Source organism: Zalophus californianus, chromosome 1 (assembly GCF_009762305.2).
Source record: "Zalophus californianus isolate mZalCal1 chromosome 1, mZalCal1.pri.v2, whole genome shotgun sequence".
Taxonomy (NCBI): domain Eukaryota; kingdom Metazoa; phylum Chordata; class Mammalia; order Carnivora; family Otariidae; genus Zalophus; species Zalophus californianus.
In genome coordinates this window covers 55,588,305-55,606,214 of record NC_045595.1, presented here as the reverse complement: position 1 = coordinate 55,606,214, position 17,910 = coordinate 55,588,305, and the positions used below count along the sequence as shown (strand labels likewise).

At 56.1% G+C, this 17,910-nt stretch overlaps 2 protein-coding genes across 3 annotated transcripts in view; one reads left to right on the top strand and one right to left on the bottom strand.

Moving 5' to 3' along the window:
• CHCHD4 (coiled-coil-helix-coiled-coil-helix domain containing 4) overlaps positions 1-538 on the bottom strand; it is a 14,926-nt gene extending 14,388 nt beyond the window's left edge. The window contains exon 1 of one of the 2 annotated variants that reach the window (XM_027582100.1): positions 396-538. In XM_027582100.1, coding sequence (XP_027437901.1) covers positions 396-474 — 79 coding nt within the window. In that variant the 5' untranslated portion in view covers positions 475-538. The remainder of the gene's footprint in view (positions 1-395) is intronic. The other variant, XM_035724999.1, reaches the window with a different exon arrangement.
• On the top strand, positions 55-17,910 carry TMEM43 (transmembrane protein 43). Its single transcript, XM_027582097.2, has 12 exons — positions 55-233; positions 4,462-4,611; positions 5,504-5,638; positions 6,302-6,396; positions 7,206-7,255; positions 7,529-7,598; positions 8,418-8,488; positions 9,367-9,488; positions 9,772-9,846; positions 10,347-10,448; positions 13,395-13,512; positions 15,838-17,910. Exons 1-12 carry the CDS (start codon positions 222-224, stop codon positions 16,038-16,040), a joined length of 1,203 nt encoding a protein of 400 aa, XP_027437898.2. The 5' UTR covers positions 55-221; the 3' UTR covers positions 16,041-17,910.

The window sequence follows — 17,910 nt, the reverse complement described above, 5'->3', positions numbered from 1 at the left end:
CCTGATCCCAGACTACATTTTCCAGGAGGCCCTGCGGCGCGCATGAGCAGAAAAGCTGTGGCTCACGGGGCGGCAACTTTTGCGCGTCCTCCCTGATTCTAGGATTCACGCGGATTTTCGCAGCTTCTCGTCGGGCGAGAGACCGCTGGGCTCTGCACTCAGACCGTTAACCCCTTCCGTAGCTGAGCAGAGCGACGGTGAGCGCCCAGCCGGGTCCCACCATGGCCACGAACGTGAGTGTCTCCTGGTCGGCCGGACCCCACCCATACTTCCCCCTCTCCCCGAAGGGGCCTCCTGGGTCCATCTTGCCTGCCGGCCCCTCGTCTGTGCGGCCAGCCCCATCTCCCTCTGCATGCCCTTGTTCCGGCTTTCCGGCAGCTAGCCCGTCCGTTCACCTCTCTTGGTCTGTCGGGACCTCCTCGTCGGGCCGCACGTTTGCGGGGAGGGAGACTCAGGAGCTGTTGTTCCCGGCATTGGGATCTCCTTGTGCTAGGCGCCTTCTCGCAGCCCCTCCTTTCATTCTCAGTTCCCGCCTGGGCCCTTGGGCTTCTCATTTGCGGGCTGTGAGAGCTGGACGCGACCTCCGGGGGAGCCAGTCCGCGGGAAGGGTGGGGAAGCCGACACCACTCAGGTGGAGCTGTCCATCAAGTGACAGACTGGACCGTGCGGGCGGGCAGGGAGCTCCACGCCCTAGGGAAGCATGTAAACCGAGGCTGTGATGCTGCAAAGGGGTGCGGGCGAGGTTGGGAGCGGAGGAGTTAGGATGATTGTGAGAGGGAGCGTTTCCCCACTGCCTGGCCCCTTGTCCTCCTAGGTGTGTTTGGTTAGAGAGGCCATGGCTGAAGGTGGTTCCCTTCAAAAGCCTTCTGGCTGTTTCTCCGTGCAGCCAGCCTGTCTCGGGAATCTTTCCATTTAAGATTTAAGCCCAACATTCATTCAACAAACCGAACAGCACCTCCCACCAGGGGTGCTGGGTGTGGGAGAGTCTGGTGACTCACCACTCCCCTCCTCTGTGAAAGTGCTTCTGGAGCCAGCCCTGGTGCCCTGCCAGCCCCAGGACACTCCCTCCCTCCTGCTTTGCTGGAGTGTCCTAGCCACTCTCCCCTGGACTGTTACACCCTCCTTCCAGCCCCTCCTCTGTCCCCAAGAGCCCTCTCTGCCCCCCACACCCTTGGAGAGGAGGATTTGTATCACTGACAGCCCTAGTGTGCTCTGCCTCAATTGGAGTTGTCTGGGAGACCTAGAAACTGTGAATGCTGCACCTAGAAAAGCCTCAGAGATGGTCCGAGACCCAGGGTCTGCCAGGGGAGAGGACAGTCAGGAGACCAGCGTGCCCCCAGAGGTAGACTCCTGTCTGCCCCCATACCATGTTTTACAGATGGAGAATTTCCCCAGTAGGTGAAGGCGCTTGCCCAGCTTGGCCAGCTACTTCATGGGAAGATGCTGAAGATAGCAGGCTTTGGAGTCAGGCAGACCTGGGGGCAAATCCAGTTTCTTCCTCTTAGAAGCTGTGTGGCCTAACACTCTGGGTTTGTTTTTCTTCGTGGGACCTGTTAGTGTGAAGTTTAAGGGAGTCAGCCTGTGCTTAGCACAGTGCCTGGTGCATAGAGGGTGCTTAATACATGAAAAAAAATCTATGTTCACAGTCTGACACAGATGGCCCTGGTGGGGAGAGACTGTCTTGGGTATATTGGCACCTGACCTTTGCCAAGGAATGTGTATGAATGTGGGTATTTTCTGCAGCCAAACCTTTGTTGAGTCATCCAGGAGCTGGGTGCATGTTTACAGGAGCCACCAGGCCCGGTGAGGAAGAAAGATCTGAAGATGGTGGGGTGGAGCAGGGAGGTGACAAAATTTCTTAATTGGTATAACAGCAAAACTGCCCTGTGACAGAGGTACTGTGAACCATCTCCATATTATATGTGAGTAAACTGGATCAGAGAGGTAGAGCAACTAACGCAGGGTTACACAGCAAGTAATTTTCAGGGCCTGTGTATCAACCTCTATACCATCACTCGTTGCTCTTTGCTCCTTGGCCTAGAGTGCTTACTGAGGACACTTGTATGTATTCAACACATATCAAGGAGCCAACATCAAGATAAGAGGCTCAAAGATGGCCTTGAAGGGGAAGAAGAGAGGCACTGGAGGGTCTCCCTCAGGCTAGGGAAATAGTCCGGTAGTGAGAGATGGGTGGAGGAAATCACCATCATCCTCCATTCCAAGACCCTCCAATGGTTACTAGGATTTTGTTTTGGAATGTGGGCCGAGTGTGTCCTGTCACTACCCAGCCTACCCCTCCCGTAGACTGAGATACACCCTCCCGTGCCTTTCTTTCTTCCCTCCAAGGCCTTCCATGGGCTCCTCTCTTTGACGTTGGCTCCTAGATGTATGCTGAGGGGAGGCCCAGAAGGAAGTTATGCTTTCTGGCTACCAAGTTTGGGGCTGCACTGCTAATAGCAGGACGGGCTCCTTTTCCTGCCAGTCTCTGCAGCTGGCTCCCAGTGTTCAGCTCTCCTTACAGCCCAAGAAGTGAGGAATGAGGCTTGGAGCAAAGTGGTAGGAGAGTGGCCTCTGTTCTGTCCAGATATGAAACTTAATTCTCCCTCTTAGAGGCTGAGTGATCTGGGCTGATGACTTAACTGATGAGCCTCGGTTTTCTCATCTGTGTAATGGGATAGTGATAGCTTGCCTGTGATAGACTGGAATGTTGCCGCTGTCATCATTTTGATGGTTGGTGGTCACCTACCTGCCGGCAGTGAACTGCTCTACTAATGTTTCCCAATGGTATGGAAAGTTAAGACCATTTCTGAATCTAGTGGACATCTGGACTCTGGCAGGCCTGGGCTGGGGACATTGTGGGACAGTCAGAGAATATATGGCATCAGCCTTATTCAGGCAGAGACTAACCTGAATCTCTCCTCTCGCCCCCTGTGCCAGGGCCTTGGCTCACTCTGAGTGCACATCTCAGAGCCACTTTACACCTTTGTGACTTTTGTCAGCTTACCCCCAGCCATGGCACCAGTCTTGGTGTCAGTTGCAAAGAAAGCTGTTAACATTCCCACCCTCAGCGCCTGTACATCACGTCCTATGTCCTAGGCACTGAACTGTCTGATAATTAAGTCCTTTGGTTCTCACCAGAACCCTGTGTACTGGATTTTTATCCCCATTTTACTGATGAGGAAATGGAGGGCATAAAGGGGTTAATTGCTCACCCAAGGTCCCATAGCTTGAATTGAAACCCACTCCTTCTGGCTCTGGAATTCTGCCCTTAACGATGATAATCACAGTCAGCAGTGGACACACTTCAAACCATGCTTCTGTTATTGGTTGGATAAAACTTGACCCACTGACGCTGGAGCTTGAGGCCTCTCATGAACCTGCGTGGATGTGTCTAGCTGCCCTCATTTCCCTCCACCCAGGCCTCCCCAAACCCAGCCAGAGCAGATAGGCAGCTCTGCTCCTGGAAGCACTTCCCTCACCATTGCTCAGACAGTTCCCCCTGCTAAGGATGCCCTTACTCCAGAGTCTGCCTCTGAGATCCCAATCAAATGCCACCTCCTCTGGGGAGCCTGCTGTGATCCCCCAGCCGGAAGGGGTCCCTCGTTTGGCACAGGATCTGCTCCTCAACAAGCACTCAGCATGGCTTAGTACTGTTTGTGCCTGCAACTTGATGGCCCTGCTGCCTGTTGTCTCCTTGCCTCACCCCTACAAGAAGACCCTGCATGGCCCTTGGGAAGCTGAGCCACCATTTGGCGAATTGAATTAATAATATATGTCTAATAACCTCTTTGTAAAACAGTTTGGCAGTTTCTTAAAAACACACATCGTCCCTGTGATCCAGCAATTTCACTCCTACGTTAGTATTCATTACCCAATACCCAAGGGAAATGAAAGCACAGGTCTTCATAAGGACTTGTACAGGAATGTTCATAGAAGCATTGTTTGTAAAAGCTAAAAACTGGAAACAACCAAAATACCCACGCGCTGGTGACTGAGTCAACAAACGTGGTATATTCCTAGATGGAGTACTATTCGGCCATGTAAGGGAATGAGCTACCCCTATACACCACAGTGTAGAGGACCCTCAGAATCTGGACAAAAAAGAGCTAGTGCTGTATGATGGCCCCATTTATATTGGGTTCTATAAGAGGCAAAACTAATCTATAATGATACAAATTCACATAGTTGTTACCACTAGGGGCTGGGGAGCAGGGAATATTGGCAGGAAAGAGGCACAAGGTAACCTTCTGTGATAATAGAAACATTCCGTATCTTGATCTGGATGTCAGTCAAATGGGGTAAGCATCTGTCAAAGCCTATCACACAGTATGCTTAATATCTGTGCATTTTACTGTATATAATGGAAACTCAATGAGAACAGTATACACAAATAGCAAAATTCAGTTTACTTTTTAAAAAACTAAGTTTCATTTTGATTTTTTAAAATATTTTTTTCCTCAGTATTCCAGTACGACTAACAGGAGAGAACATGTCAAAACGACGACCAACCCCCAGCCAGGCTTCTTGGAGCGGCTCAGCGAGACCTCGGGTGGGATGTTTGTGGGGCTCATGACCTTCCTGCTCTCCTTCTACTTAATTTTCGCCAATGAGGTAAAATGTTTGGCATCCTTTTGTGCAGAGTGTGGATCCCTGCAGTATTAGAAAGCAAAGGCTATGAATCCAGAGGCTAGATGTGGTAACAGGACCTAGATTTTACAACAGGTGGGGTGGAGGGGGGAGGGAGGGTAATGGTGCTGAATTAATCAGAATTCTTTCTCTGTGACCCATCTCATAACTGACCTAAGTAGGAAGATGAATGAATTGGTTCACATGCCTGAAATCCTGGGGTAGCAACAGCTTCAGGCATGGCTGGATCCAGGTGTTCATGTTGGGTCACTGGGAATCTCCATTTTTCCATCTGTTGCCTCTTTTTCTCTCTTACGGATTTTTCTTTGACAGGCTTTTCCTTTTGTGGTGGTAAAGGTGGCCCAGCAACTCCAGGGTCACATCCAACAACTTAGCAGCCTGATCTCTTCTAAAATCAATTTAGCAACAGTTGCAGAGAGGTATCTCAGTGTCCTGGCTTGTCTCAGTCCTCTCTCTGAACAAATCCCTGTGGCAGTGGGCCCATGTTCTGATTGGCTAGGCCTGGGTCACATGTTTTGGGCAGCAGTACAGAGGGCCCATATAAACTACAAGGACTGAGGGGGGGAGGGGAGAAGGCAGAGAAAGATGGGGGAAGGGGCACACAACAGACAAGCACCAGCTGTTCCCAGCGTGGAGTAGTGCTGAGAATTAGGAGGGTGGGGTGTGCAGCAGGAAGAGGGCTGCCTGGGAAAGCAGGAGTCCTTGGCTCCAGTTCTAACTGTGCCACTTGCTGGTCCTTGGTTTTCCAACTGTAAAATGGGGATATGAGTCTCCATGCTTCCCGTAATGCACTGCAGTAAGCACAGCTGTGTTGAACCACACCTGAGTTGAAATCCTCACTCCCTTTTGCTCACAGGGCCACGCATTGAAGACAGCAACCTCCCTGGCCGAGGGGCTCTCGCTTGTCGTGTCCCCCGACAGCATCCACAGCGTGGCCCCAGAGAACGAGGGGCGGCTGGTGCACATCATTGGGGCCCTGCGGACGTCCAAGGTAGGTTTGGGGATCCTCAGGGCACATTGCTCAGGGCACCAGATGCTCAGGGCAAATTGCTGGATGTTGTCTGGTTGAGGATTTTGAGCACATGGGCTCTGGAGATGGACACACGGGTGTGACTCCCAGCTGCACCACTCAACAGCTATGTGAACCAGTCACTCCCAAGTCTCAGCATCTTCATCTGTAAAATGCAGAGAGTACCTGTAACAACCTGGGGGCGGGCGGGGGGGGAGGCTTTTAAGAGTTAGTGGGATTAGATAGCTAACCTTTTGGCATGGTGCTTGGCACACGGCCAGAACCTTACAAGGAGGTGCTTTAACAATTATGCTTTGCATGTGTGGCTAGTGCAGGGCTGAAAGGTACTCTGGTTATCAGACCTCTCCTGTTTGAACCCTAAATACACTGTTGTTGGCACCATGCCATTGGGCCGTGCCACCCGAGCTGGGACCGTGAGACTCCTGGTCCCCAGGCAGTGGGTGTGAAGGACTTAGGCCAGGCAGCTTCACCTGACTCCCCCGCCTGAAGCAGCCGTGGTGGTTTCCATCCTGTCCCTGGCCTCTGTACATGTCTCTTGTCCAGTCCCACTTCCTCTGGCATCCTGGGCTCGTGTGAGTCTTGGCCTGTATTCTGTTTTTTTGACTTGTGTGATTCTTTTTGAAGCTGTTGTCTGATCCAAACTATGGGGTCCACCTCCCGGCTGTGAAGCTGCGGCGGCACGTGGAGATGTACCAGTGGGTGGAAACCGAGGCGTCCAGGTGAGGTGCTGGGGTGTGAAGCCTCAGGCAGGGGTAACGGAGATACACATGTGAGGATACGATGCAGGTGCCTTTTGATTTTGACACTTCTGAAATTTAAAGTATTAAATCTTCCTGTCCGAGAAGTGTCGGATTATCCTGAAATTCCCCATCAGGGATCTTTTGTTTGGCGGTGGCAGCAATCTAATGAGAGTGGTTCCAAGAAGGAGGGAGGATGAATCAGCCCCCTTGTGGAGGACACCGTTGGAGGACACCGTCCGGGCATGCCCAGATCCAGGCCGCAAACAGTGCTTTCCTATGTGGGGGCTCTGTGTTCTTGCCCAGGCCAGAGCAGACGTGGCCCTGGCTTACGTCCTGTCCACTCTAGCACAAGTCTGAGGACAGGTGTCCTTAGGCAGGCAGGGGTCACTTGGAGCTGAGCGGCATGGACTGTGAGTGAGAGGTGGGGAGGTGGCTGGGGAGCCTGGGCAGCTGGCACGGGGCCCTCCGGTGGGTCTGTCCTGGTGCAGACGGTGCAGCCAGGTCTCTGAGCCCAGAGGTCAGGGCTGCAGCCCTTGGTGTGGGCCGAGTGGAGGCACATTTCAGCTCAGAATAAAAAAGCTCTTTTCTCCAGTGTGGGCCTTTGAGGGATGGAGCTGGCTGTGTGGCGGGGAGTAAGCACCCTGTCTCCTGGCTGCTGCAGACAAGGCGGCTCCATCTGGGGATTTTGACCTGGTCACCCCCAGTTGCTTCCAGCTGCAGATGCTTAGAGATGCGAATGCCTCCGGGGTGAGTGGCTAACTCTGGGGCTGCCTGTGCTTTCCCCGCAGGGAGTACACTGAAGATGGGCAGGTGAAGACAGAGACAAGGTACTCCTACAGTGAGTACCGGGCCCCCCCATCCCCGCACACATGTGGTCTCTGCCCTCAGCGGAGGCTGACGGCATTGGGGAAGGTGTGGAACAAGACGTAGGGAACCCTGGGTGCTAGGCCTCAAGAGTCCTGCTCTTCATCCCTCCAGCGAGGCTCCAGGAGCCGCCCCTTTGGCCCTGGAGTGGCCATGGGCTTGGATGACAGGACACAGAGCCAGTGGGCCTCAGACACATGGCCACTCTTAACCATGGTCTCTGAGTTGTTCCCTCTCCCTGTGACAGACACCGAATGGAGGTCAGAAATTGTCAACAGCAGAAACTTCGACCGAGAGATTGGCCACAAGAATCCCAGGTGAGAGCTGGGTGCCCAGGCCTGAGCATAGTCTTGGCTGCCACTGGAAGGTCCCCAGCCTCAGCTTCCTCATCTGAGTGATGGGATTGAGTTCCTTCTGTCTCCTGAGCTCATGGAAGTCTGGGATGTGGCTCTGCGGCCAGCTCCTGCATGGGGCCCCAGGAACATGGAAGCAAGACCCAACTTCCTGAGCCCACACAGGCTCCCCTCAAACAAGTCATGAATGTAAGGCTTGGACTGAGTGCCTGAAGGGACTTGCATGTCCAGTGCTAGGGAGGCATTTTGTTAACAGCCGCGGGGGTGGGAAGACAATCAAGAAGGGCTTTCAGGAGGCAGTGGAATTTGATGTGGGCCTTTGTAGGCTTTTGGCAGAGGGCGGTTAGCTCAGAGACACGGAGGTGGTGAGATGGGCTTAGCGTGGAGTGGGGCTGGAGCTGTGGGCAGGGCGGCTGTGCCCGGGGCAGGGGGAGGGGCTGGGGCAGGGCGGCTACGGAGCTCCCTGGGGCTGGGAAGGGTCAGGGAGGGTGTGAAGTCCACAGAAGGTCCATCTGATAACGGGTGCCTGGGGAGGGACAGGCCGGTAGGGGTCTAGGCAAGGAGGTACGAAGCTCTGGGGGAGAGGAGATGGGAGGAGGGTGCTCCACTCAGGTGAGGGGGACAGGAACGCCCTGGGGGGTAGGCCTGGTGAAGACAAGATGTCCACAGTGCCTGGGCTGGTCTGGATTTGCGGGAGCCCCCTGGGTGGGAACCCTGCCAGGCATAACCCAGAGAGACCCTGGCCAGCGCCCTGCTCTGCCAATAGCTCCTTCTCTCCCACAGCGCGATGGCAGTGGAGTCGTTCACAGCAACGGCCCCCTTTGTCCAGATTGGCAGATTCTTCCTCTCGGCAGGTAAGTCTCTGGCCCTTCACATGATCCAGCAGTACCCAGAGGCCCTGTGCTTCCACTTGGCCACCTCCCAGGAGCTCGGGGTGTGGGATGAGCCTGCACTTTCCCAGCATCGAACTTTGGGCTGGGGGCCAGAGGGAAGGCGGGTCCCCAGGAGGTGGGGGCCTTGTGTAGAACAGCCCCACCCCGGCCAGGCTCCTCTGAAACACGGGCTCTTCCTGAGGAGAACTGCCAGGCCCTGCTGCCCGATCTGACCAGACGGAGCAGAGAGCCCTCAAGCAGCCCCAGAGCCAGTGGTAGAGACAAGGCTGCCCCCCAAGGGCTCCGCCTCTGAGCCCCACCCGGCATCTAGCAGTTCATTGCAAGCGACCCCCCCCCCCCCGCCCACCACCACCTAAGTGACTCCAAAGAGAGGCTGTCCAGGGACAAGACAGCACCTGGGGTGGGAGAGAAAACACATAGGCCCCAAGTAGCCAGGGTGAGGGAGGAGCGGTGGAGGCCCAGTGCTCCGCCAGGATGCTCCAGCGCCTGGCTTGTCTGCCGCCTGCCCTGTCGCTCAGCTGGGGACTGCTGTGCTGGGCAGCCCCGGCCTCAAGTGCACTGCACGCAGCTGGGGAGAGCCAGGCACGGACGGGTGACTGCATCCGAGGCAGAACAGGTGCGGGGCTCAGGCTGTTCCCAGAGCTGCCGTGGCTCCCGCTGGCCGGGGCGGCGGGCAGGGATGCTTCCTGGAGGAGGCGGAAACTAAAGGGGGCCGGCAATATGGAAGGAGGGATTGGAGAAGGGCACTCATGGTGGGAAGGAGGTCAGGCTGAGGGGTGTGCAGATGGGGGGTGATGTTCGTTTGCACACTACTGTTGTAACCACTGCACCCTCCTCAGGCCTCATTGACAAAATTGACAACTTCAAACCGCTGAGCCTGTCCAAGCTGGAGGACCCGCATGTGGACATCATTCGCCGGGGAGACTACTTCTACCATAGCGAAAACCCCAAGTATCCAGAGGTACGCAGGGGCGTGAGCTGTTCACGTAGCGGAGATCAGGGCCCTGGGAGTGCTGCCCCTCGGACAACACACAGGTGGCACATTCCTGCTTGGGACGTGGATTTGGTTCAGTTGAATCTGCTTGGCCGAATGAGATTGGAGGGGAGAGGCCTCGAGGTGATGGGAGCAGCTGGGCAACAGCGTGGAGGCGGGAAGAGCGTGTGAGCTTTGGGGTTCGACGGTGCCAGGGACACAGGCCCAGGCTGGCTGCTCCCGGCCTCACTCAGCCTGCTTTTCTTCCCAGGTCGGAGACCTGCGCGTGTCCTTTTCCTATGCGGGGCTGAGCGGCGATGACCCTGACCTGGGTCCAGCTCACGTGGTAACCGGCTTTCCGGGGGCAGAGCCAGGCAGGGCCTCCTACCCTTCCCCTGTGTGCGGTGTCCTGAGCACTCAGAGCCCTTCCTCTAGGCCACGTGCACATGCGCTTCCCTCTACACTCGGCCGTGCCTCTGAGCGGCTTTGGAGCCCTGTGTGCCCCGCAGCTGTCCGTGGGCATCTGGGGGCCCCAGGTTACGGGGCTGTTCCCCTGCGGCTTTACAGGGACCTCCTAATGATGCGGTGAGAGTGCTGCCAATCGCAGGCAGCTTTTCTTCCCCCAGCCCTAGTTTTGGCTCAGGTGCCTGACCCTGTCACCTGCAGTCCCAGCCCTAGCCCCAGGCTGCTGCGCCGGGTACTCCCCTGAGCTTGGAACGAAGCGGCCCTGCCAAGCTCAGGGCCAGCAGGATCTCCTCACTCACGCCCGCAGCGGGCACACAGCGCGAGGGGTGCTGGGCTGGGCCGGCTGATCCCCTCGGCTCTGACGCTGAGGTCTCTGACCAGGTCACTGTGATCGCCCGGCAGCGGGGTGACCAGCTACTCCCCTACTCCACCACGTCTGGGGACACCTTGCTTCTCCTACACCATGGGGACTTCTCAGCAGAGGTGAGTCGCTGTCGCCCATCTGTGTGAGTGAGGGGCAGGAGTCTCCCCCTCCCTGTCCTTGCCCGGGGTTATTCGATAAGCGCCCGCCCGAGAGGGCACAGCCGGTGCGCAGGCGGGGAGAGGAAACGGAGGGCGTGAGGGTCTGCAGCGGGCTGCGCAGCCCGACGGGTGGAAGAGAGGGCCCCGCAGACTCCTCCTTCTCGGGCTTCCGTCTCCTGCGGGCAGTTGCGGGGGGCGGGGGCCGCTCGTCAGGAGAACCAAAGAGTGAGGACCCCCTTGTGCTGAGGGTTGTGAACCGGGGGCGGGTGCCCTGAAAAGCAGACAGGGGTATGGGAGATTGACTCTGACAGTGGTCAGGGCAGGCCTCCCTGAGTGACAGTTGGGCTGTGTCACAAGTGAAGAGAAAGGGGCCAGAGCCGGCAGCATGGGGGCGGCCAGGCAGTCACTGAGGCAGGAACAGGAGCACCAGGATTACTCCTGAGGATGCCGCCAGGACAGGAGGCGGGCCGGGGCCCCCGTGAGGGGTGGGGGTTAGAGCTCCAGGGTCCTGGCACTGGAGTGAGGGCCGGCACCCTGTCCCCATCTGTAAACTGGGGAGGGTCATGCCTCACCTGAGTCCCATTCTTGTGCTGATTACGGTCAGTTCAGTTGCACGCCCTAAAACTTAGCCTCTCTTCTCTAGGCAGAAACCCTTCTCTTTTTTATTTTTTTAAAGATTTCTATTTATTTATTTGAGAGAGAGGGAGAGTAAGAAGAGAGAGAGAGGGAGAGAGCACGCGAGTGCACGCACACCAGCAGGAGGAGAGGCAGAGGGAGAGGCAGACACCCTGCTGAGCAGAGAGCCCGATGCGGGACTCGATCCCAGAACCCTGGGATCATGACCCGAGCCAAAGGCAGACGCTTAACCGACTGAGCTACTCAGCCACCCCAAAAACCTTTCTCTTTAATGGAAAAATCGTTTTGTGTTGTTGATGAACAGTGTGTCACCGGTGGGAAATTTTGTTCTTGCCTGGAGCAGGACTGCAGGACTTTTCAATCCATAAGGCGTTGAGATGGAAAGGTGGTGGGGAGGGGACAGGGCGTGGCTGTGGCCCTATGACCCTGTTATTAGGCCCTCTGCTGCCATCCTTCTCACTTCAGCCCCCAGCCCCAGGTGGTGATGGGCCCCGCCTTCTCCTTTATCCAGGACCAGGGTGTGACAGGCCGCCGCGCACGGGCCCAGTTACCAGCTCAGGGAGGGGCTCCCACCTCCCACTTGGACAGGCATGAGTCACCCTTTCCATCGGCAGCTCTCAGCGAGTTTCTAAAATTAGGAGGCCCTGCCCAAGCCTCCTTTCTCTCCGGCAGCTCCGGCCCCACCCCACACTTCAGCCTCCTGCAGGTGGAGGTCTGGGTCTCCCAGCTGTTTCCCCAGAGAGGAGTGGCCTCCAAGCTTCCCAGGAGGGAAGGCTCAGACCCGGCTGACCACTGTGGGCCTCCGGCACAGTGTCTGGGGTCTCTGCCAAGCAGGGAGAGAAGGTCCTGAGCTGAAGAGGTAGCGAGGGCCCTGAGGAGGAACACGAACCCTGCAAGTCAGCACACCCAGATTCTAGTCCCAGAGGCAGGAGGGCTCAACGTGGACAAGTGTGGACACTGGAGACAGCCCCAGCTCAAGCCACACTCTGCCTTGCATGGGCTATAGGACCTAAAGCCAGTTGTTTATCCTCTTGGAGGATAAGACTTATGATCCCTACCTTATTTGGTTGTTGTAAAGATTATGCATCCACTTATTCCGAGCCTCAGTTTCCTTATCTGTACACTGGAGATGTGTGTCTACCTTGTGAAGTTAGTTTGAGGACTAAGTAAAGCAATACTGGAAAGCACTGAGGACAGCAGCTAATAGATGGTAGGCAGTAAGTGTTAGCTGCTGTTACTGTTACTGTCCTAGATAATGACGGGGGGCTCTCTAAGGAAATGGCATTCACGCTGACACCAGAACAATGTGTAGGAGCTGGCCAGGCATGACTGGGGGCAAACCTGCTCCAGGCAGAGCTAGCACATGTGCAAAGACCCGGGGGCAGGAGGAGGACCCTTGACCTGTTCCCGGACAGGCGGCAGGGCCTTGGCAGGTGGCCGTGGGGAGAAGGTGGTGGAAGTGGGGAGGAGGCTTTTGCAGTGGTCCTTGTGAGAGAGGGTGACGGTGGTGAGCGATTTGGGGAAACAGGGACACAGCATTGACAGGATTTGCTGATGGCCGGATGGGAGGTGGTCCCTGCAGGGAGGAGCGAGCCAAGTGTGACACCCCGGTTTTGGCTTGTGCAGGTGGGAGGTGGCTGTAGCATTCGCTGAGGTGGACTCGACAGAGAGGAACAGGTTGGGGGGATGGGGGAGGCTGCAGGGTCGGTGTCGGACGGCACAGTGGGCAGTGGAAGGCCCAGGGCTGCAGCTCGAAGCCGGGGGACACTGGTGGGGAGGCGCCAAGGAAATGATGGAGCTGGCGGGGAAGGTGAGAGACTGAATCCGCCGCAGAAGTGCAGCATGCAGATGGCAGCCCACTGAGAAGCAGGGGGAATGCGGAGAGCGAGGTGTCCCAGAGTCACGGGAAGAGTGTCCGAGGTGAAGCACCACACGTGACGCTGTCGGGGGGTGGGGGCGGGGGCGGTGAACGACCCCAGAAAGGAAGCACTGTCGTAGGGAGGGCCGGGTGCATTCCAGCTGACGCACTGGGCCAAGGACTCCTGACCTTCCACACTGCTGTCTTCTGCCCCGTCCTGTGCTGTGCCACACGGGCCGACGCTTAGGCCTGGGTGGGAGAGGTGCCCTTACCTCCCCTCCTCTGCTTAGAAACGGCCAAAAGCTCCTAGGTTGGTGTGGATGTATCCCTCAGCACCTGCGCCACCAACTGGGGAGGCTGGGGGCCCCTCAGAGACATGAGGCGTGACACCCATCCCCCACCTTGTCCTGCAGGAGGTGTTCCGTAGAGAACAGAAGAGCAACTCCATGAAGACATGGGGCCTGCGGGCCGCTGGCTGGATGGCCATGTTCATGGGCCTCAACCTCATGACCCGGATCCTCTACACCCTGGGTAGGTGTGCGGAGACAGGCCGGTGGGTGCGGGGGTGGTCCTGCTCACCCTTGTGCAGCCCGTGAGCCTTCTCCGCTTCTCACGCCACCCCTGGCCCTTTTCGGCCTGCTGCAGTGATCCTCAGGGCAGAGACCGGGCATTTGGCCATGTCTGTGTCCCACTGCACGGCACTGGGATGAACGGGCCGAGGAAGGCAGACACGAGAGACAGGTGCTTCAGGGGTGGGGGTGGGAATGCCAGCTCCTAGGAGGGTGATCTAGGCCTCGTGATCTGAGGGTCTGGCCTGTCTGGCCCCAGCTCTCCTGCTGCTTCCTAGCCTTTCACTCCACAAGTGAGTGGGCACAGCGAGGAGACTAGCCAGCCTTTTGAGCCAGCCCCAGAATCGGTTACGCCAGAGCTCTGGACACCTGGGCCGTTCCCTTTCCCGTCTCAGTTTCAGTGACCTCACACCTCATGGGCAGAGTTTTCTGAATGTTTGACAAATAGGAAACACCCCCAAACCATAATGCTTCCTTCCCCCACCCCAAGACCTGGGCTTGATTTGGGGCAGCCAACAAGTTGGAGCACAAGGCAGAGTGCTGGGCCACTCACTTGGCCCGGTCGGCACCTGTGAGCCCAGCAGTTGCCAAGTGACCCAGCCTGGCGTAGGACTGAGGCCCTGGGTGATTGAGTAAGTGCTGGCCCCACACTGTTGATCTGGCAGCATGGCGCGTCTCAGGGGACTTGCATACAAACCTTTACTCCACCCGATGATTGCGTCCAGCCTGCGCTGGGCCCCACAGAAACCTCTCCCCCATTTACCCTTTCCCGCTGGGAAGAGGTCTGGCCACAGTATCTCCCAGGCTAGGAGGGAAAAGCACAGTTCTTCCCCTCCAAGGCTTTCTCTGGACCGCTGAGTTGGGCTCAGAACAGCCAGCCGCATCTTGCACACCATTTGAGAGAGATCGGAATCTGATCAGAATCCTCCATCTTTCCTTTGCACTGAGCCCCTCCTGGCTGGGTGACCTTGGGCAGGCCGTTTCCCCACTTGGAGCCTCATCCCCCATCGTCAGATGAGGAAGTGGGAGTCCGGCTCAGAGGGCCCTCTGATTCTCTCCTCATCTGGAATGCTGATGCTCAGACCCAGAACAGATGTCAGAGTGCAGAGGGGTCGGAAGTGCAGGTGGGGTGACTGGGGAAGCTACAAGACAGAAGCACTCATTCACTCCTCTGTTCGGGCAATAAGTACTTATTGAGTGCCTGCTGTGTGCAGAACACTGCTCTAGGCCCTGGAGACTATGCAGTGAGCAGGACAGAGAAGGTCCCTGTCCCTTTCAAGGCTCAGAACCATGGCTGAGAGCTCAGCTCTGGGGTCAGACAGTTTTGGGTTTAAATCCTGGCTCTGGCACTTTCTAGCTCCAGGACATTGGACAAGTTGAACTGCCTGGGCCTTGGTGACCTTGTGGGTAAAATGAGGGTAAGGAGAGTACTAGCCTCCCTGGGCAGGCACGAGGATTTGAGGAGATGGTCCACATAGTGCCCGATGCATGGTCAATGCACAAAAACATGAACTCTGCTTATTAGGGGGGCCAAGGTGGGCAATATGTGGGAACAGACCAAGATGAGCCAAGAGGTGGCCTGCACGGTCCTTTAGTCATGTTAGGGCAATTGGCCTTGCTCTGCAAACCCAGTGGCAGCAGACCACTGGGGCCTCCTGGAACTTGAGGGAAGGCTCCCCCCACGGACTGACGTCAGCTATGGGATGCCAACCTGGAGGGTTAGACAGGCCAAGGACAGTGTAAGTCCAGGTGGATTAGCTGGATCCTAGACTTTACCATATTGGGCCGGGAGCTAGTGAAATCCTTGAGGGGGGCCGGCTCAGGCTTATTTCCCTCCGCCCTGCACAGAGCTGGGCACAGAGATAACTGGTAATGACTGGAGTGAACAGACACCTCCAGGAATGGCCGAGGAGCCCGAATAGGCACCCACAGAAGGTTCTGCCCAGTCTCCTTTGTTAGTGTGCAGCAAATGGAATGTGCCACCATCACGGGCAGATGTTTTCTATTGGGCCTCAGACTGATCGCAACATCCATAGTTTTAGGGGCGACAAGGCACTTCCACCGGCCTGCTCCCGGGAGCAGTGTGTGGGGCGAGGCGCGAGGGGTGCACGCCTTACCTGGGTCCTCCAGCTCTCACAGGAGGCTGTTTGCCTTCCGCCCTGAGCCCTCTCCTGTCCCGGACCAGGCAACACGGGCCCATCCTCGTCTACAGAGGAATGATCTGCTCACCTCTGTGACACAGAGCGTGGTGGCCTCGGAAGCCTCACCACCTTTCTCTTCCTTACAGTGGACTGGTTCCCTGTCTTCCGAGACCTGGTCAACATCGGCCTGAAAGCCTTTGCCTTCTGCGTGGCCACCTCGCTGACCCTGCTGACCGTGGCGGCCGGCTGGCTCTTCTACCGGCCCCTGTGGGCTCTCTTCATCGGCTCCCTGGCCCTGGTGCCCATCATCATTGCTCGGACGCGGGTGCCATCCAAAAAGCTGGAGTGAATCAGGCGCCGGCACCCGCCCCACACCTGCATGATCCTCAGGATCCAGCTCCTTCCCCCCCCCCACCCCGCCCCTCTTGACTGCGAGTCAGTTTGGGTTCTGCGCCTGCTCTGCTCCTCAAGGGGCCAGACTTGGCAGTGTGCATGGAGGTCAGGTTTGGTGTTCACCGGTTCACGTCTTCCCCACCCTTTTGCTTGCCAGTGGGCGCCTCTGGTGCGCAGAAGGCAGCTCCTGTCTGGCGGTGTGACAGGCGTTCTCCTTGCTTCCTTCCCTTCCCTTGGGACCGCGTATGGCCGGTTCACGTGTTTCGCTTAGCTGAAGTCTGCAGACAGGGAGGTGGTGACACTCCGCACAGACCTGCTGCCTGGTCACTCACTGCCCCTCCTCCTTGGAGACAGGTGCCAGGGCTCTGCCCCAGCTGCCACCCGCTCTGTGAGCCCACGGGGCCAGCGTCCTCGGCTGTCTCTGAGCAGTGCTGAGTGCCAGGACGGACTAAACGGCACGCCACCCACGCATGGCGCCACACACCCAGCCTGGGCACAGAACCCGCCTTGGTACTTCAAAAATAACACCACCACTGAGGTCACTGGGAGCAAAATTGGACGTTTGGTGGGCCTGACACGGATTTTATGGTTTGGCAAGAAACTTCTTCGTGTGTAGGACTTCCAAAGGTCCCGTCGGTTATGTTTGCCTTTGTTACACTTCATGGGTAATCTCCTACCCGAAGACGGGGTTGTTTCAAATCAAGATTTAAAGAAACAAAGCACTGCTTGAATGATGAGCAATTCAGACTGTTACAGAAAAACTTTGTAATCTGTCCGTTGAAGTTAATTCGGGCACAGGAAGGTATTACACCGGGGTGTGACGTGCTGGCTTAAAAAGTTACCTCTGGCAGTACTCGGGGCCAGTGGGAGGCTTGAAGATGCTTCTGAAGCCAGTGTTAGCCAAGGGATTCCACTCTGGGAGGAGATGGGATTTGTACAAGGCAGAGAAAGGCATTTCCTTTCATCCTTTGGCATCAGAAACTACCGATTTCCTTGAAGATGAGTTTTGAGTTTTTAGTCAACCTTTAAGGAAGAGGCTGGAAGCTTTCTGATCCTAAGTGGGCTCCCTCAGAGTGACCCCCATCAATCTGAATCAGGAACTGGAGGCCTGACCTGAGGCTTGTGCAGTTCCCAGGCCTCATTCCTTCCATGGAGGGGTGTGGAGTGGGGGCTTTCGAGTTAGCCGCTGGGCCCCGGCACCTGCCTCTGACTCCTGTCACATGTGCGTCTGCAGCTTCACTCCTACGTACAGTCTACCTGCACTTCACCCCGTCCCCTCTCACCCCCAGTGAAAGAGCAAGTATGTTGTCACTTTGATGGTTTAAAAGATCTTTCCTGTACCCTTTATCTTTTTATGACTTGGACTCGTTCTTCCTGGCTGGGAGCAGCTGCTTTCGCAAATTAGTCAGTGGTTGAGTAAGTGATAAGAACTCCTGAAACTAGCAGCCTGACAATCTCTCGTTAGCCTGCGAGGTCTGTGGTGTGGCTTGAGATTCTTCATGCCGACAACAGCCGGCCCCAGAGATGACTTCTCTGGATTTAAGAACTGAAATAGTATTCACTACTGCAGTTGTCACTGAATCTCTCAACTCTTAAAGGATGCTTCTGGAAATAAATATAACTAGGTGGTAGCTACATACAAAATCTGGGATTTGGTTTGTGTAACTTTTCCTAGTACGGATTTTAAATTACTACGAATTTCAATAGTGTTTTTAAAAAGAGCAAAAGAATGTTAAGAAATATTTGAAGTCTTTGGGAAACCATGAAATTTGTATTATCTTTGTATTTTTTGAAAAACTTCAAAATAAATTTCGAAATAGCTTTTA